The sequence below is a fragment of the Hylobates moloch genome, unplaced genomic scaffold (assembly GCF_009828535.3).
Source record: "Hylobates moloch isolate HMO894 unplaced genomic scaffold, HMol_V3 SCAFFOLD_4, whole genome shotgun sequence".
Taxonomy (NCBI): domain Eukaryota; kingdom Metazoa; phylum Chordata; class Mammalia; order Primates; family Hylobatidae; genus Hylobates; species Hylobates moloch.
The window spans coordinates 75,679,575-75,700,148 of record NW_026652279.1 but is presented as its reverse complement, the minus strand read 5'-3'; the positions used below and the strand labels follow the sequence as shown (position 1 = coordinate 75,700,148).

Sequence of the window (20,574 nt, the reverse complement as noted above, 5' to 3'; positions counted from 1 at the left end):
CTCCCGTGTTCAAGCGATTCTCCTGCCTCAACCTACCGAGTATCTGGGATTACAGGCATGCCCTACCATGCCTGGCTAATTTTTGTATTTTTATAGAGACCTGATTTCTCTGTTAGTCAGGCTGATCTCGAACTCCCCACCTCAGGTGATCCACCAGCCTCGGCTTCCCAAAGTGCTGGGATTACAGGTGTGAGCCACCACACCCGGCCCTTCCTACTAATTTATTATTCTCGAAAAATAAAATTTAAATATCTGTATAAACTTAAGTTAATCCCACTTAAATCATTGAAGGCTTCCATGCTGGCTCAGAAATTTATCCATCTGTGGTCCTGAGCATACCTATGATTGTCCTTAAACTCACATCATTTACTTATGAAAAAGTTTCCACTATACTTGGGAATGCGGTCATAAAAGAGTCTGGTAAATTTACTCAAGCTTCTGATCTTACCCTGTTGTTCTAACCCATCAATATTTTTTAAATTTCTCAATTTCCATACTATGCATCACATCAATCATTTTGCCAAACATTAACAGTTTTGTAAAAAAAAAAAAAAAAGTTATCAATGTTACTTTAAATGCCATTACTAAAACTTGATACTTTCCTTCTCAATACATAATTTTTATTTTAAAATTATAGCAGATATTGGCTCTTTGGTCAGTCAAACTGCCTTTCTGCATTCTTTCCTTGTATTAGAGAGTATGGAAAGCTTAAAATCACACTTTTCTCACTCCCTTGCAGCTAGATTTCAACATGGTTAATACACTCACATAAGAAACGGAAGGAAGAAGCAAGTACATGAGGTAGATCATATAGGGATCAATTGTTTTTGCCTGAGAATGCAGAGTGATGCTTAATCTAATAAAATCCATTATCTACGTAGTCACAAAGAGTGGAAAACTTAAAGATAACTATCGAGCTGATATGGAAGTGCTAGGAAGGGAAAAGTATGGTCCCTTTAAATAATACAGAAGAGGGAAGGGAAGTGCTGGGTAGAGAAAGCTGGGTTCCTGGCTAGGGCTCCACTCCCATGGACCTAGGTGAGGACAAGCACTCCTGCCCTTCCAGCCCAAATGCTGCATTTTCCAATACCACCCTGGCCCGCCATGAACCATCATGGGCCTATAAAAACCCAAGACCCCAGCAGGCAGACACACAGGTGGCCAGACGTTGAGAGGACCACATCAGCGTAAGCAGCTGGAAGGCAGGAGGACATGGAGGGGGCACGCCAGCTGAAGAGCACCCTAACAGACACCAGCACACCCGCAGGCCATATACTGGTGGGACAAGGCAGAGTTTGGCCAGGGCAATCTGAGGAGAGCCAGAGCCACTGAAGGGCCCAACTCCAGGGGAAAACCACCTCCCTACTAGCTCCGCCATCAGCAGAGAGCTACTTCCACTCAATAAAACCTTGCACTCATTCTCCAAGCCCAGACGTGATCCCATTCTTCCAGTACACCAAGGCAAGAACCCGGGATACAGAAAACTCTCTGTCCTTGTGACAAGGTGGAGGGTCTAATTGAGCTGGTTAACACAAGCCACATATAGACAGCAAACTAAAAGCACACGGTAGCACAAGCCCACTGGGGCTTCATGAGCTGTAAACATTCACCCCCAGCCACTGCCGTGGAGTTGGAGCCCCACAGCCTGCCTGTCTGTGAGTTCTCGCAAAGGTTTGAGCAGCGGGGCACTGAAGTAGTGAGCCACACCCCCATCGCGCGCCCTGTGAGGGGTACAAGGGAACCTTTCCCATTTCAATGTCATCATTAATTGGTTCATGACACTAATAATTTCTATTTGTACCTTCCTACACATAATTATGTGCACATTCGGCATCAGCTTTTTCATGAGAAATAATCATAAAAAGGGGCTGTGAATGGAAAAAAAAATTTTCTCCGTGCATTTGGTTTCAAAATTCAAATTTTAAAATTTATTTTTATAAGCAGTTTATTATAGTTATCATGCAAAAAGACACAGAAGTTGGAAATACCTAGGAATGCTCGAGGCAGAGAGGATGAAGAGGAGGGGGAATCTGTATTTTAACTAAGACGAGAAACAGTACTTTTTTTATGAAAAATAAGAACATAATTTGACTTAACCTAGGACCTCATTTCAGAAGAACACAACACATCTGGAATATCAGAAAGTTTGGAATCCAAGTAAGTTTGAGAGAAGTGGAATAAGGTTCACATGAGCAAAGCTGGAGGCAGAACCTGGATTGAAGGCTTAAAGAATGGTAAAGAAATGGCAGAGCCTGGAAAATTAAATGGTAAAAATAGAAAACTTGAATGTGTCAAAAAAAAAAAAAAAAAACCTGCCAGCACTACGAAGACAAATAGTACAGATACATCCAAACCTGAGAGCAGCTGGGCCTAAAATGCCCCAACATTTTGAAAAGAAAAAGAAAACCAACAAAATTTCTTCAGATGTTAAAATTATTTTTATATAATAACTCTATTAATTGTAAAATGAGTTCATGTCTCAGGATCAAATGGAAAGAGGTGCTGCTCAGCTGAGAACAATGTGCTCATGAGATTGCTTATAGTTCTATTCACACGAACAGATATTTGCAAAAATCACCCACTGTAATTACCAGTGCAAAACATTACGGATTATTATTTCATTATTATTATCACTTCAAACCTCTCAACATGACTGTAAATGTGACTTCTTAAGTCAATGATATAGAATTAATTGGCAATCACAAACTAACTATATTTAGCATAATGATAGAGTAAACCTTGTTTAATATAAATATGCAAATGTCAATGGCATTGTTATTTACAAAGGCAACAAACAAAAGCCATCACCTGTGTATTCTTCAATTTATATTATTTCATTACATTCTAGTTTGTATATGAAATGATGCCTATTCTGAGAGAATTTTTTAATTCAAAGGAAGTTTGCAACAGTGTTTCATAATAGTAACACATATTTACATATACACACATACATATTCACATATATTATTATACTACACATCCATTTAATTTCTGTAGGTTGAAGTAGTGTTTTTAACCTCTTAGAAATGCTGATTAAATAAGTTCTTTAAGTAATTTATGAAAATTAAACAAATGAAAATTACTAGATTGATGTTAGACATGAGACTTGTTAAACTAAAATAACCTACTGTTAGCTCTTGTAAACATTTTCTTTCTACATTACATGTAAGTGGTCTTCTTGGGATATGTTAACGGTTAATTTTAAATTTTAAATCTCAAGCACTTCTCCTTTATAATCTGTAGGCAAAGTTACAAAGGAGTACACAATAAAAACAAAAACCACATCCAGCAAAACACTCAACATTGTTGAACAACTTACAGGGTAAATTCAGAGCACTTGTATGACCCAAACGCAGGAAGCAGGGAGGGTAGAAAATGAACATTTAGTTCTTCTAAGCAGTGGTAATGAAGGTGGAGCCCTGATTTTAATACCTCAGGAAAGCATACAATTGTTATAAAATTATGTTAGCTATTATAAGAAACAGACTTGAGTGATCTAGAATAAGTATATTAATAAATTTTATTTCTTTTTATAATAGTCATTCATATCAAAGTAGAATGCTTAGCCAGAATAAATATTAATTTATACCTTGCAGACATCACTCTATTAATAATGGGTATGGACCTGATTCTTCAAGTAACTAACATAATAATGTACCTTTTGAGATTTGCATGATGTATTGGGAGGGGTGCAGCAAACTGAAGACTAATAGGCACAGGATAATCATATTTTTATAATAGAAAGCATATAAATACAGAGAGGCAGAGGACAAGGGCAAGGACAGTTTACAAATGCCTAAAAACCGATGAGCAAGAATACCCATAAAATCTATCAAGAGTGGATGGTAGCCTGGAGGGCCAGGCCATTAATGATTATAAGAAGGGCTATTTTTCTTTCCATATTTTTTTAATTAACTCCTATTTTTTAAACAGACATTATGAATCACATTGCATAATTAGAGAAAAAGTAAAACTGACTCTCTTCAAGTAAAAATAAGGGCATTTCAAATATCAAAATAAAAAGTTTTCCTGGGTTGAAACACCTCAAATGTCCTGTCGTTTTCCACACGTCTAAAGAAATATACATGTGCATATATGTATGAAAGTTTAACTTTTTATTCACATAAAAAATTTCCAAGGAAAATCTATTCCAGAGAGAAATATTATTTTTAAATCTGTATGTTCAGGAAACTATGTAAACTGAAAATTTGAAAAGAACAATTTAAACTCAACCAAAATGCCATGCCTTGGCTTTCCAAAAGAGGGAGATATAACTCCACTGCCACAAACATATCAATGTGACACATAAATGATCTACTCAAATACAGAACTTACCGAGAAAATAATTTTAAGGAAAAACTCTAAATTATGTGTTTATTTTAGCCTTATGATTTTAATTGCCTAAAAAGCACAGTTAAATCTATGAAAAATATCACGATCTACAATAATAAAATGAAAGCTGTTCCAGCTCCTTTACAGAGAGCTCAATTGTAGAATAAAAATGTGACAAAAGACTTACAGTATTTAGATTTTGAAAAATAGGTTTAGAGATGACAGATGTCAGTTACTAAAATTTGTACCTTCTGATTGTTATTTGAAAATTAAAATTTAGGATTATTCTGAACTAGAGACAGAATGCTACTCATTTCTTACAATGATTACTAAAATTCTCTAATTTCCTTGAGCAGTGGTTTGTTGCTCTCAATGAAGAGGTCCTTCACATCCCTTGTTAGCTGTATTTCTAGGTATTTTATTCTCTTTGTAGCAATTGTGAATGGGAGTTCATGATTTGGCTCTCTGCTTGTCTATTGTTGGTGTAAAGGAATGCTTGTGATTTTCACACATTGATTTTGTATCCTGAGACTCCACTGAAGTTGCTTATCAGCTAAAGGAGTTTTGGGGCTGAGATGATGGGGTTTTGTAAATATAGAATCATGTCATCTGCAAACAGAGACAATTTGACTTCCTCTCTTCCTTTTTGAATACGCTTTATTTCCTTCTCTTGCCTGATTGCCCTGGCCAGAAGTTCTAATACTATGTTGAATAGGAGTGGTAAGAGAGGGAATCCTTGTCTTGTATCAGTTTTCAAAGGGAATGCTTCTAGCTTTTGCCCATTCAATATATTAGTTGTGGGTTTGTCATAAATAGCTCTTATTATTTTTAGGTATGTTTTATCAATGCTTATTTTATTGAGAGTTTTTAACGTGAAGGGATGTTGAATTTTATCAAAAGTCTTTTCTGCATCTACTGAGATCATCATGTGGTTTTTGTCTTTGGTTCTGTTTATGTGATGGATTACATTAGTTGATTTGCATATGTTGAACCAGCCTTGCATCCCAGGGATGAAGCTAACTTGATCATGATGGATAAGCTTTTTTGATGTGCTGCTGGATTCGGTTTGCCTGTATTTTATTGAGGACTTTTGCATTGATGTTCATCAGGGAAATCATTCTACTATAAGGACACATGCTCATATATGTTTATTGCAGCACTATTTACAATGGCAAAGACATGGAACCAACCCTAATGTCCATCAGTGATAAACTGGATAAAGAAAATGTGGTATATATACACCACAGAATACTATGCAGCCATAAAAGGAAATGAGATCATATCCTTTGCAGGGACATAGATGAAGCTGGAAGCCATCATTCTCAGCAAACTAACACAGGAACAGAAAACCAAATACTACACGTTCTCACTCATAAGTGGGAGTTGAACAATGAGAACACACAGACACAGGGAGGAGAACAACACACACCAGGGCCTGTTGTGGGGTGGGGGTGAAGGGAGGGAACTCAGAGAACGGGTCAATAGGTGCAGCAAACCACCATGGCACACGTCTATCTACGTAACAAACCTGCACGTTCTGCACGTGTATCCCAGAACTTAAAGTAAAATCAAAATAAAAAATGAAAATAAAGCTATATTAATCAAAAATAATAATAATTAAGATAACAGGTATACACTGGTACTGTTCAGGCAAAGCAGAATGTAGGGTGAGCCAGTAATAAAAGTACTTACTGTATCGAGTTCTTGTAATGAGTCAATGACAAAATATATGTAAATTAGTTAGCTGTCAATGGGAAACATTCAGTAAGTGGTAGCTGCTTATGTTGGTATTTTTCATGCCTCCTACTTTGGCTAACAAAGCAAAAAAATCGATGAGCTGTTTATTCTTATCTTTTAATAGATATGCTGGGTCTAGTAATGAGGTAATGAGTGTTTAATAATATAATCATACAGAGCCCTCTTTGAGAGGGAAAGGAGCTTTATGTCTATTTAGTTATGTTTATTATAGTGATTCTCCACCAAAAGAAGGAAAATCTGTTTTTCAAACTTAAAAACTTGAAACAGCCCATTGCGCCTCTTCCACACACCTAGCTCCTTAGCTTGATAGTTACTTCCACAGGAAGCCGCTTCTACTGAGTGGACTGTGTCCTAGCTCTTAGGCTTATTGAAGCAGATAGAAATTAAAAATAACTAATTTATTAGATTATTTCCTTAAAGGCAGTAATTTTTAAAATTCTGATTCCCTATGCATATTACAGTACCAGGTGCACAGAAGATACTCAATACATATTTGTTGAACTAGTGAAAATATGAATAAATAGAACTCGGCAGCTAAAAATCAACCTTATGAGGTGATGGACTGTAGTGTAACCCTGCAATCAAAGCTCCACTATGATTGGGAACTTTCCTGGGCTTCAACTAGAACATTTGAGGGTCACAGAATCAAAGAGTTCAGGGATTTCACAGCTGCAATTGGTGCCAAGGAGCTGTTTGCTATTTAGATTGGTTCTCTTAGTTAATTGATTGTAACAAGTAAAAACTCAGTAAAGTTAATCTGCCAATTATCTCAAAAAAAAAAAATGGAAAAAGGCAGAAAAAATTTCTGCAACACTTTTTAAAAAGTAGTAAGTTCAGTTCTTAAAAAAAGTTCCGAACCTAAAATAAAGGCTAAAAAAACAGCCATTAAGACCTAAAGCAGCAATGAAAACAATAATAGTTGCCTTGCCACAGTTTCTATAAAATTAGCCCTTATAAACTATTGAAGAATCAAATTGTTTGATTTACTTCTTCAAAGACTGAGTCTCCAAATGGCTTTAACACTCAATAAATATTTTTTGAGTGTCTACTCTGCCAGGCACTGTTCAAAGAATTGAGAGTATACAGGAGTAGGAACAACAACAACAAAAAAAAAAACCACACAGCAAAGGCCATGCTCTCATGGAGCTTATACTGACATGGAAAGGGGATTATTTATATTAAATTTTAATTCCTCTTATCGTATACTGTCGGTATTTTTCTCTTTTTTACTGTAGATTAAAAAGAACCTTGACTGCCATCTCTTACTAAACATCTTCTTATTCCAAACAAGATTCTTCTCTGCTAACTATTATTATGTGTGGCAATAGCTTATTAAATTTTACATACACTTATAATTTCATTATTTATAAAATATTTTTAACAACCTACAAAATAAACATACTGTGCATTTTGATTTACTATAAGTAACTCTGAGTTAATATTATTAAATAACAAATACCAATAAAAACAACAACTCAAATCATAGGATTTATCATGGTAAGTGTCTAAGGAAGGAAGACACAAGGGACATGGAAATATTACATAATTATATGACCATGGAGTAAAATCAAGTAAGTGTGAAAAGATTTACATCGCTTCTCTTGTAATCAAATGCCTTAAATCTGTGATCCAGATTTTGGAGCCCATCCTTCAGACATCCCTTGATGAGACAAGAGCGGCCGACTCTAACTGCTCTGCAGACCTTGAATGCAAAACCACATGGTCAACGAAAGCAGAGGGAGTGTGGAGGACACTCTACCTGCCTCCAACAGGGAGACCCCTGGGCTAATTCAGGTGGCTTTATCACAGAAGAATATGATAAACAAGACCACGCCACCACCATGTCAGAGGCCAGAAAGAGGAAGAAGCAGAAGCAGCAGCCTCCAAAATGCATGAGCGTCCAACACAGCATCCCCTCCCACATCAATTTCATCCGACCTCTTTACAGATAAAAATCCTCTCTATATTGGCTGATTTGAAGGCAGATTTCATTTTTCCATTAAACTTTGTTTCCCAAGCTAAAGTTTTACAATTACTCAAAATCACTTTTAATATATCATTTCTTACATAAAGTTTCCAAACTTGTGATAACAATACAACTAAGTTTGGTTCCTTATCAGCCAAACAATTCTAATCTAACCCAATTCAACTCATCAAGACCTTCTCCTAAATTTTCTTCTATTTGTACATTCAGACTGTTTCTCCCACAATTATCATGCATCAGTTGTACATTCTAATAGTTTAAATCAATCTTGGCAAACAAGATAAAAAGAAAATGATAAGTTCAAGAAAAAATAGGAGGGAGGAAAGTACCTTTAATTTGGATCCATGAGGCACGAGTACAGATTTATCCTGCTTTGGTGGGATATACAGCTCCCATTTTCCATAGTCCAGTTTTTTATATGGGTATGAAAATGGATTCCAACCATCTAAAAAAATAAAGAAGATCAGTTAACAACAGCATGATAGGACTAATAGTTAATGAATTTCAAGAAAAACAAAATACTGCTTTACTTGCACAAAAAATCAAATTGTCTAAAAAAATCGTTTTCTAAAGTGTTAATCAAAATACTAGTGGTTTAGAAAAGGCAGGTTATTCTTAATTTATTTATTATAAAAAGGATTTTAAAGTGTGCTTTTGCATTTTATAATTAAGACTGTAACATTTTCAGTTGTGGTTTCAACTCTAACACTTCTGTCAATAAACAGAATGCAAAAGAAAATGATGGATCCTTTTTTTAGAAAACGCCATCAACAAAGAGACATATTATGAACAAACAGAAATGTACATGCCATGGTAGAAAAATAATGAAAAACCATTAAAATCATATAACATTTACTGAATTTCATAAGAGTGTGACAGAGCTGACATAAAATGTAAAGAAATGCCGTAAGCAAGAAAGGTAGAAGGTTATAAAAAGTATAGGAAGTAAAGAAAAGGTGGAATGCAGAATGTGGAAGAAAGTAAAACAAACAAGAGCAGACTCACATGCATGGAACTTAACATATCATAAGGGAGGCATTAAAAACCAGTGAGTAAAGGACAAACTATTTAATAAGTGGTGCTGGAACAACTGGTTATCCTTATGAAAATAAAATAAAATAGATCTCCACCAACTAATATGTCCCCAAATCATTTGAACATGGATTAATATTTATACATGATAGGCAGAACCATAAAATGCTTAGAAGAAAATACAGAGAAATATATTTACAATATTGGAGTATAAAAGGTTCTTTAAGTAAAATATTTTTTAAAACCATAAAACTTTAAGACTGATAATTCTGACCATTAAAACTATAAACTTGTCATCATAAATAGGTGAATCAATAGAATGACAAGACAAGCTATAAATTGGGAGAATACATTTGTAATGAATATACCAAAAGAGACAGAACATCAACAGTACATGAAGAACATTGTAAGTCAAAGAAAACAACCAAGAGAAAAATTGACAAAAAATATATTCAGGAGAGGACACTTGAATGACCAATAAACATATGTAATGATACTCAAAAGCTCACTGTTCAATCAATCACAAATTAAAACAACAATAAGATATCATTTTGCACTCAGGGCATTGGCAAAAATTAAAAGTTTAAAAATATCATCGAGTCAGCAACCATACAAAACATTGCTGCTGAGGGTATCATTGGTAAAAACAACTTGGCATCATATGTGATGAAAAGTTGAAGATATCTTAACCCCATAGCCCAACAATTCAGCTCCTAGGAAATAGCTCAGAGAAATTCTCCTAAATGTACACAAGAAGGCATTCAAAATTATTCACTGAAGAATCTTTTGTCATAGCCAAAAAACTGGAAGCTATCAAAATTTCAACAGCCACAATATGGGTAAAACCTTGCAGTATAATTAAACAACTGGATGCTATACAATGGCATAAAATGAAATGAATTATAGTACGAACATATGCAAATATCCCACACACAAAAGTTAATTTTAAAAGAGTACAGAAGAATAGCATTTATATCAAGATCAAGAACTATCAAAACATTATATGAAACTTATTGATCATATGTATGTAGTAAAAATATTAAATCAGAAATAGGAATATGAAATACCAAATTCTATGGTGATTCCCTGTGGGTAGAAGAAAGGGAACACAAGAAGCTTCAATAACATCTGTACTATTTTTTGTTAAAGTGAGTTGTATACACATAGCTGTTTATTACATTATTTGCTATTTGTTTATGCCTAAAATATTTCATGGCATTAAAAAAATCAAGCAGCCTTGTGGCATATACTGTGTCGCTAAGACATTACATTCTCAACTAAGGACATAATAAAGGAATAATCAGGAAACTCATTTTATGCCATTTTTTCTTATGCCACATTTCACTCTTCTCTCTCAGCCACTCTGAACACTGGGGGTAAAACAGGAGTAAGAAATAAGATTTAAATAAAGGTTCTTCTAAACAGTTACCTATTCTCCATCATGAAGACAACCTGAAAATGTCTAACAGCAGTTTATCTTCAAGGGCAGCTCTACAAGTTTGGTGCTGTTATACTCCTCTTCACCTAAAAACCTCAAAATACATCTCACCTATACGTGCTGTGACATTCCATTACCAAAACAAAGAGTTTAGTCCATAATTAGAGAAAAAATAATAATAAAAGCTTAGAATATAAAAATCTAGGTACTAGAACACTATATGATTCCTGCATTTCCTTTTAGCTAATCACTTAAGACAAGCAGCAGATCTTTTCCCGGTTAGATAGAACTGAAAACAAAGGGTACAGTTGATTAGTTCATTCATTCATTCATTAAATATGTAATTCTTGCTTAATGCAGGCCCAGTTCAATGCCAAACCAAATTTAGTGTTCCAAATTAGTCATATCTCATAAATAAAAGGTTAAATTGAGTTATAATAGACCAATATAAATGAGAAAATGTACAATGGTGTATCCACTAAAAAATTTATTAAAAGATTTGGATATTTTGAAAGTGAAACTTCAATGATATGTGAAATTTAGATGTGCAGATTTATTTGTAAGAGCTGTTTTCAGCACTGTGAAAATGGTTTTCAATATCAGTTTTTGAAAATTGATGAACTAGTTCTTTAGCTTGATATCAGCTATTGTTTTAAGACTATTTAAATAAGCAAAGTATTAATATTTGGTAAAGAAAAATACTTTCACTATGTCGCATTTTTCTTTTATAATAGTTTAATTATATAAAACTCCAAAGCACATGCTGATTATTTGTAATTATACACTGTAAAAAACCTGCTTTCTTTGCATCTTCAAGAGTTTCATTTTAGTAATGCCCCTCTCCTCATGGGAACTCAGGTGTTGGTTTTCACTGCAGGTACTCTCTTCTTGCCAAACACAAATCTTTAAAGCAAGACTTAGAAAATCTTCACATATTTACCCCCACCCAAAAAAATCCAGTACATTAGCCATCATAAATCTTTAGCATACTAAAGATTTCGTATGGGAGAGAAAGAAGAAGGTCTGCAAGCGTATACGTACGAAACTATTTAAGACTTTTCCATTAGTCAGTTTTCTCTCCAAATAAATCCCTCTTCAGCTACCCCACCATCAGTGTTTCCATCTCCTTGGCTCTTTCTCCAATCATTGCTAAGTCCTAAATTCTCCTCTCTCTCATTCCTTTATTAGTGTTTCTTCTTTCCATTAAAAACATGGGCACCAACCAAAATATCCACTTCTACCACACTACATCACACAAAGGATTTTTTCCAATAACACCAGTTCCTGCCTAATATGAGTTTCTCAAAATATCTAATAAAAACAGCTTTACTCCACAGAATACACATATCTCAATATCCAGAAACAGAATAATCAGGAAAATCATTGGATTTGGATCTGTGCTTATAAACTTAACATTAAACACTTAGCTAAGAAAGAAGGAACTATCATTAAGGTGTATTCAGGTATAACTGCAGGAAGCAATCATGGAAGCACACAGTTAAAAATAAATACATAAAATTCAACTTCAAATTATTGGTATAAAAATACTGAAAATTGATTTTAAGTAAAATGTGATTTAGAAAAACACAGAAGGCAAAATAAAATAAGCCGGTAGACACATTTTAGGGAAATGCATGTCTTGTGGAATAAGTCATGTGACTCTACTACAGAATATAATTGAAAATAAAGTAATAATATTAATAACAATAAATAGTACCAAGCCATATCAGAGCATATCTAAAGACATATTTATAAAAAAAATCAGGTTACTCAAACTTTTTTTCATTTAATCCTACACGACTTATGCTGAGTACACGAGACAGAATTAATTTAATTATGTAATGCAAAGAGTTTGCATTGCTATGCAGACCTGAGGATGGAAATAAACATGACTCTTCATCATGTGTGATAATCATTTGCTTCTCTACCAAGCATAGAACTACACATAGAACTAGAAAGGTCTCTATCTAGGTCAGTGGGTTCTCAAACTATAGTTCACATGAGAATCACATGGATTTGTTAAAATACAGATTGCTGGGTCCCAGTCCTAGAGTTTTTTATAAAGATCTTTGGTGAGGCCTAATAATTTGCATTTCTAAAAAGGTCATAGGTGATGTTGATGCCAGTGGCCTAGGGACTACACTTTAGAAACAACCGCCCTGGTTAAAATGATGTGTTTGCCTGTTCTCTACTTAACAGTTTTGTGAGTAATTTTCTAGATGAAGTTAAACTAAAAGGCTATCAAATAATATATCAATAGGTCAAGGGACTTCTGAAATCAAAAATGTCATAAATAATCCTTGGAGGCAAGTGTTAATCACATGAAATATAGGATTTAAGATTTAGGATGGACTGGAGTTGTAAAGCCCAGGAAGGATGACCAGTGAGAATCAGATTAAACACGCAATCTCAGACATCAAGGAATTTAAATGTATTAATGTGAGGGAACAGAAATGATAATCAGAACAGGAGAAGACAACATGCATTAAAACCATTATTGAATATACTATTATTAGTGTCTACAGATAATATTTTCTATGATATTCACACCAAAACATTGCTTGGTTAAAAAGTATAAGCAACTGATAACAAAATGAATAAAAATTTAAAGGTTTATTTTTCCCATAGAAAAGTGATATTAAACCTTTTAAACGTTAACAATATTAACTCATATTCCTGTCTACTCTTCATTATCTACCATAATCTAGATATTGCTAGGCTCAAAGTTAGGTACCCCCAAAACAACGTGTGCTTATTATTTCAGTTTTGGCGAAATTTTAAGAACATGTTTCCTATATGCATAAATTATTTTATTACAACATCTGCTAAAACATTTGATGTTTATCAAGTAAAGAAAACCTGATACAGTTCTCTGTTTTAGTGATACAATGTTAAAATTTATTAAAACTTAGGTACACAAAGACCATACAGGCACTATTTACAATTGAGATAAATGTAAACAAATATAAAGATCTTTATGATGATCCACTTTCACTTAATGAATAGTAAATATATTTTCTGTTTCTTATGATTTTCTTAATAACATTTTCTTTTCTCTAGCTTACTTAGTTGTAAGAACACAGCATATAATACGCAAAATATACAAAATACATGCTAATCAACTCTATGTTATTGGTAAGGCTTCTCGTCAACAGCAGGATATTAGTAGTTAAGTTTTTGGAGAGTCAAAATTTATACTCAGACTTTTGAGTATGTGGGGAGTAGGCACGCCTAGCCCCCACGGTGTTCAAAGGTCAGCTGTATAGTCCTGGAGCAACATTTAGGAACCTCCAAGAATGTAGAAAGGATTCGGATACTCTTATGCTTGTCTAGTTTCTCTTGATAGAAAATTTTGGAGTGGCATATTAATGTTTTTGTTTACACTGTGACTAAGTGGCATTCTTGGAGTCCAGCGTATTTTAATTTGCAGTCTTAAGTCTGGAATAAAGGTAGATTTTAATTATAAATTAAAGTAAAATATTTCTAGGAATCACTTGGCAATTAATATGTACTAATTACTATTTTAAAATAAAATATAATGTATAGAAACATAGTATTTGAACATCTCTTACTAAAGAAGGTCTTATAGAGCTAATTTACAATAATTAGGTTATTTTGGCCTTCTGTATTTTTCTTTCTTTTTTATTTTACTTAAGTTCTGGGATACATGTGCAGAACGTGCAAGTTTGTTACATAGGTATACATGTGCCATGGTGGAAAACCTGATATATTTCTAAAGCAAATATTTTAATAGGTATTTTATTAACAGGCTTAAATTCATCATATCTGATAAGGCACAAGATTCTATTTGTCCATAGACTCAAAACAAGCTGACAAAATTTAAATCGAGATATGGAAAAGAAACAGTGTGATGCACAGTTTAATATGAACTGCAAACACACATTCGGCAAAGGTGATCAAACATTAACTAAGGTCACTGTATCAGGCACACAAACTCTATGTTTATCTCATACCCAACAACCTTTCCTTTTCAAATGTACTAATCCTCACAAAAAATTCTCAAATGTCAGCCTCCTTCAAACATTCCCAAACTCTTTGATTCACAGTGGAGTACTACTCTTCATCAGCACTTAGCCACTTCATTTCTGCAGCGTTTTTGAGTTTAATACAAATTTTCCTTAGACATGGCTGAAATGGTTCCAATTTAGTATGTAGGGCCTTCCATTTTTCAGGAAGATTCCAATGTGCTAAAGAGTTTGGTTTGCACTTGGGCCAATCCCTGCCACACCCAGACATGCAGTGAGGCAAGATGCCTGGCAAATGCAATAGGCGAGGCTAATATACAAAGGCTAATATAAAGTCAGTACCGGCCCATATGGCAGATATCAATCCCATCCCATCTGAAAGGATATCCTCGGGTCAAAACAGTTGTTAAATATTTGGAATATCACCACTTTGGAGCAAGGAAACATCCTTCCTCACCATATGATGTCATTTGATTACTTTGTATCATGTAGAATGTATAAGAAATTATAATGCAATGGCTTGTAAAGATTGAAGTTTGGGGACTTTGCTTGTATTAAGGAAGAATCTTGTCATAAAGTATAGAGCTGGAATTTCCTATGGCACTGTTCTTACCCAGGATTACGAGAGAACCACTCAGTGTCTGGGGGGTGACGGACAGTATTCCTTTCTGACATATAGCCCTGTGCTGTTTGATTTTCTCTCTTCCCCTCCAGATAATTCTTCCTCCTCTCAGCTGGGTGCAAAGGAATCACCCTTCTTCAACTTCTGCTGGCAGCTAGTATCCTGGGAGGGACCTTAGTAAGACACTTCCCCTCCCTATCACTATTACCTTGGGGAAACTACTCTTAACACATTAGTTTAGCTTAGGTGTGGTTTTCAAGAACAATCTCTAAAGTATGTCAGAGTGCCACTAAACTCAGAACCAATGGAATACTAATACCTCATTATTTAAAGAAACATAGTGCTCAGTCATATATATCTAGCTTTCTGGAAATAAGAAAATAAATCAAATACAGTCATTTGTTCATTACTTAACAATGGGGATACATTCTGAGAAATGTGTCATTGGCTAATATCATTACGGTGTAAACATTATAGAATATACTTACGCCAGCCTACATGGCATAGCCTACTACACACCTAGGCTATATGGTATAGCTTATTGTTCCTAGACTACAAACCTGTATGACATGTTATTCTAATGAATACTGTAAGCAGCTGTATCACAATGGTGAATATCTGAGTATCTAAACATTAAAAACGTGCAGTCAAAGTACAGTATTATATTCCTATGGGACCACTTTTGTATATGCGGTCCCTCACTGACCAAAATGTCATGCAGCATATGACTAAGATCTACAGCTTCACTTACTAAATTGTTATTTAAGGTATTTATGGGAGAAAATAGTTTTATTATCAAAAAAGTGTGGTTTTAAATAAAAGTATGTTTATTTCTAAAATAGTATTTACATTACGGTACTTTCTATGTAACAAAGGGGATGATAAACGGATATACATCATTGCTTGTAATTTTAAATGAAGTTAACAATGTTTCATCAAGAAACAGTATTTATACTATGATTCTTCTTATGTAAGAAAGGGAGTGATAAATATTCTTGTTTATGATTTCCAAAAGCACAAAATACAGCAAAGGATGCATAGAAATTATTCTGAATATGAGAAGAAAATACACAGATTAGTAGTCTTCCAGGATTGTACTCATTATATTTTGACTACAAAACCACGTAAATAATTCATAAAATGGGAAAACTTAAAAAGTTAAAAAGAAGAAAAAATAAGAAAAGCCCTTAAAATATAAATATGCTGAAATAAATGCATGTAATTGCATGTCAATAGTAGCATATCAGGCAAATCTGACTCTAGACTGAATATAAAGACAGTATTGATAATTTCATTAACGATGATAAGTAATTATGTTACTAAAAACATCTACTGATAGTAGGAATTGCATAAAAAAGTATTAATGATGAAATTGTACATTGCCTGAAGTTTGGTTTAAATTACGAAAAACAAAACAACTAACGTACATTGGGCAAGGGAACAGATGAAACAACACTAGCTAAATATTGGTAAGTGTCAAAGCTGGGTGAAAAGGATATAGAACCTTATCTCTATTAGTCTACAGAGTAAAATATTTCTGTAATAAAAACTTAAAAATGAATGTTATGAGGTCTCTGTGCACAAATATGTATCCAAATCTCTTTTCTTGCTATCAATTATAAAAAGTGATATTGTAAAGCACAGGGCATAAAGTTTAAGACACTTGTGGTTCTGAATACAGATTAACAAACTACTTTCTGGATAGGTAGTTTCCATTCATACTGCAATCAGCCGGATATGAGGATGTTCAACTACCCATAACCTCATCAACTCTGGGAATTACCATCTTAATAACAGAGCATACCTGCCTTGATCAATCAGGGTTCTCTAAGAGAATTAAGCCCTAATGTGTTAAGAATCCATTGTATGCAATAAATTAACTTCCCTTCAGTGCATCTAGAATCATATTAGTTACGTATAGTCCTTGGGATAATTTGGAAAATAGGCACTCAAATAATTTTCTGTGTTCTGTGGATCAGATGCAGAATCTTTCATTATTGTTCTAGCGGTAACCAATACCTTTCGATACAGTTTTCATTTCTTTTCAAAATAGACTATAATTGTAACTCTGATTATTCTCTCCAATACTAATGTTGCTTGTGAAAAACTGTATGGTGAGTATTATATTTTCCTTAAGATTTTTTCATTAATTTCTAGTTTTATTGAAATGAAGTTCGTCAGGAGGCTTACTCTGTAGCTCAATACAGGGGCAATCAAACTATTTACTTATTTAACAACCTATTTACTTGCAGGAGTAGAAACCATTCAATTATCTCAAAATAGATTTTATGGAGAACTCCAACATTAAAACTATGCAAAGCATATAAAAACAGAGCTGATCTGGCTGAAATGCCTCTATCTGGCCGCACTTTCTCATTTCTTACCCTCCCTCTCATAGCCCACCACATGGAACTCAGTTCTAAAAAGTGCTCCCGTGTATAATTTATCTTTGTAGACATTCCACAGATCCTTGAAAATATGTAATTTCATTTCATTCAAATTCTCCATTTATTTTCAGTTTACTTGACCGGCTGCAAGCTAATAGTATATTAAATACTACCATGACAAGTGAGTTTGAAATGTTACCCAATTTCGGCTGGGCGCGGTGGCTCACGCCCGTAAACCCAGCGCTTTGGGAGGCCAAGGCGGGTGGATCATGAGATGAGGAGATCGAGACAATCCTGGCTAACATGGTGAAACCCCATCTCTACTAAAAATACAAAAAAATTAGCTGGGTGCAGTGGCAGGCGCCTGTAGTCCCAGCTACTCGGGAGGCTGAGGCAGGAGAATGGCGTGAACCCGGGAGGCGGAGCTTGCAGGGAGCCGAGATCGCGCGACTGCACTCCAGCCTGGGCGACAGAGCAAGACTCCGTCTCAAAAAAAAAAAAAAAAAGAAAAAAGAAAATTTATCCAATTTCACACAATTCATGCCATCTACAATTGACCAAAAATAAACATTATTTAGGATCTAAGGATAATGACATTTATCTTTGCTGTGACTTGCATTATTGATCTCTTTTTACCTAGTATTATGGACTGAAAGTTTGTATGCCCTCCAAATTCATGTTAAAATCCTAACCCCAAATGTGGTAATATTTGGAGACAGGGACTTTGAGAGGAAATTAAATCATGAGGGAAAGCCCTCATGAATGGGATTAGTACCTGTATTAAAGGAACCCCAGAGAGCTCTCTTTCTGTCTCTTGGTCATGTGAGAATACACCATGAGAAGACAACCGTTTGCAACGCCAGAGAGGGCTCACACCAGAACCCAACCCGCCTCCAGAACTGCAAGAAATAAACGTCTGTTGTTTAGAAGCCACCCAGTCTATAGTACTTTGTTGTAACAGCCCAAACCCACTCAGATACTTGGGTTTGGTTTTGGCCTGAACCTGACTATCCTTTCATTTTGCAATCTCTCAGTAACAGTAAACCAGAGGAAAACTAATGGTTACAGCTGGAAAGTGAGACATTATTTGCTTAGAAAGAACACAGAAAGGATAAAGTAGTAGGAAGGAGAAAAAATGTAAGAGAATTGTGAATGCCATATGGTCTATAACCAGAAGTAGCAACAGTCATCCTATGGGCCAAGAATGGCTCTCAAGTATGTTTTCAGTAGCTAGCTAGCTATCCATTTCAACAAACATTTGGAGCCCAGTAAGGGGACTCTTTTTGGACAGGGAGCTCACTCTAGTTCCCTGTTACATGCCATATCACTATCAACTGCAACTTAACTGATTCATCACTTCCTTAGTTTCAGCATGTATTTGAGTTTAGGAACTCTCCTCTGTACCCTAAAACACAATCTTCTATCTTAAGATGTCCCACCTGACCCAGTCCATGGTGTGGAAGCATGGCAATGGTTTACAGCAATCAAGAAGGCACCTACACAGGTCTCCCTCCTAACCCTATAGTCACTTATGAAAATACACCAATAAAGTTAAAATAATGGTTTCTAATATAACTAGCAATGTAACAGATAAAAACTCATGTGTCTACAGCCAACTGGTTTTCAACAAGGATGACTAAGACCATTGAACAAGGGAAAGAACAGTCTTCAAAACCAATAGTTCTGGGACAACTGGATCTCCACATAAAAAAGAATAAATTTGGATTCCTGCCTCGAAGCATATACAAAACTAACTCAAAATGACTCATGTCAGAACTAAAACTAGAAAACATACGGCAATCTTTGTAATCTCTGTTCTTTAATATCACACAAAAAGTACAAGTAGCAAATGAAAAAAACAGATAATCTGACATCTTCAAAATTAAAATTTTTGCATGTCAAAGGACACTATCAAGAAAGTGAAAACACAGTCCACAGAATGGGGGAAATATTTTCAAATCATATATTTGATAGGGGATGTGAATCTAGAATAAAGAATATTTAACAATTGAATAAAAAAGACAACCCAATTTTTAAAATGAGCAAAGGATCTGAATAGACATTTCTACCAACAAGATGTACAAATGGACAATAAGCATACAAAAGGATATTCAAGGGCTGGGTGTGGTGGCTCACATCTATAATCCCAACACTTTGGTAGGCCAAGGCAGGAGGAGGGTTGCTTGAGGCCAGGAATTTAAGACCACCCTGGGCAACATAGCAAGACCCCATCTCTACAAAAAATAACAAATTAGCTGGGCATGGTGGCACACACCTGTAGTCCTAGCTACTCAGGAGGCTGTGGCAGGAGGATCAATTGAGCCCAGAAGGTCAAGGCTTCAGCCAGCCATGATCACACCACTGCACTCCAGCCTGGGTAGTAGAGCAAGGCTCTTTCTCAAAAAAATAAATAAAAAATAAATAAATAAAAATAAAAATAGTAATAAAGGGGTATTCAACATTATTAGTCATTAGGAAAATACAAATCAAAACCACAATGAGATACTACTTCATGCACACTAGGATGGCTAATGGATAATAAGTGTTAGCAAAGATATGGAAAAATTTCAAACCTTATATACTACTGGTGGGAAGATAATACAGTGCAGCCCCTTTGAAAACCCTGGAGTTCCTCAAAAGCTAAAGACAGAGTTACCATTAGACACAGCAACTCCACTCCAACCTGGATATCCAATTGAAATGAAAACATATGTCAACACAAAAACTTGAATATAAATGTTCATAGTAGAATTACTCATAATAGTCAAAAGATGAAAACAATCCAAATGATCATCAATAAATGAATAAAAATGTTGTATATCCATAGAATGAAGTATTATTTGGTCATTAATAGGAATGAAGTACTAATACACACTACAACGTGGAACCTTGTACACATGCTAAGTGAAAGAATCACATCACAAAAAAATACATATTATATGATATCATTTATATGAAATATTGAACACCAGCAGATTTATAGACACAGAAAGTAGATCAGTGGTTGCCTAGTGCTGGGGAAACAGTAGGATGAT

The 20,574-nt window shown here is 34.8% G+C and overlaps 1 protein-coding gene across 1 annotated transcript in view; it reads right to left on the bottom strand.

The window, feature by feature from the left end:
- GBE1 (1,4-alpha-glucan branching enzyme 1) overlaps positions 1-20,574 on the bottom strand; it is a 284,910-nt gene that overhangs the window by 187,173 nt on the left and 77,163 nt on the right. Inside the window, exon 3 of the mRNA XM_032150400.2 lies at positions 8,404-8,519. Coding sequence (XP_032006291.1) covers positions 8,404-8,519 — 116 coding nt within the window. The remainder of the gene's footprint in view (positions 1-8,403; positions 8,520-20,574) is intronic.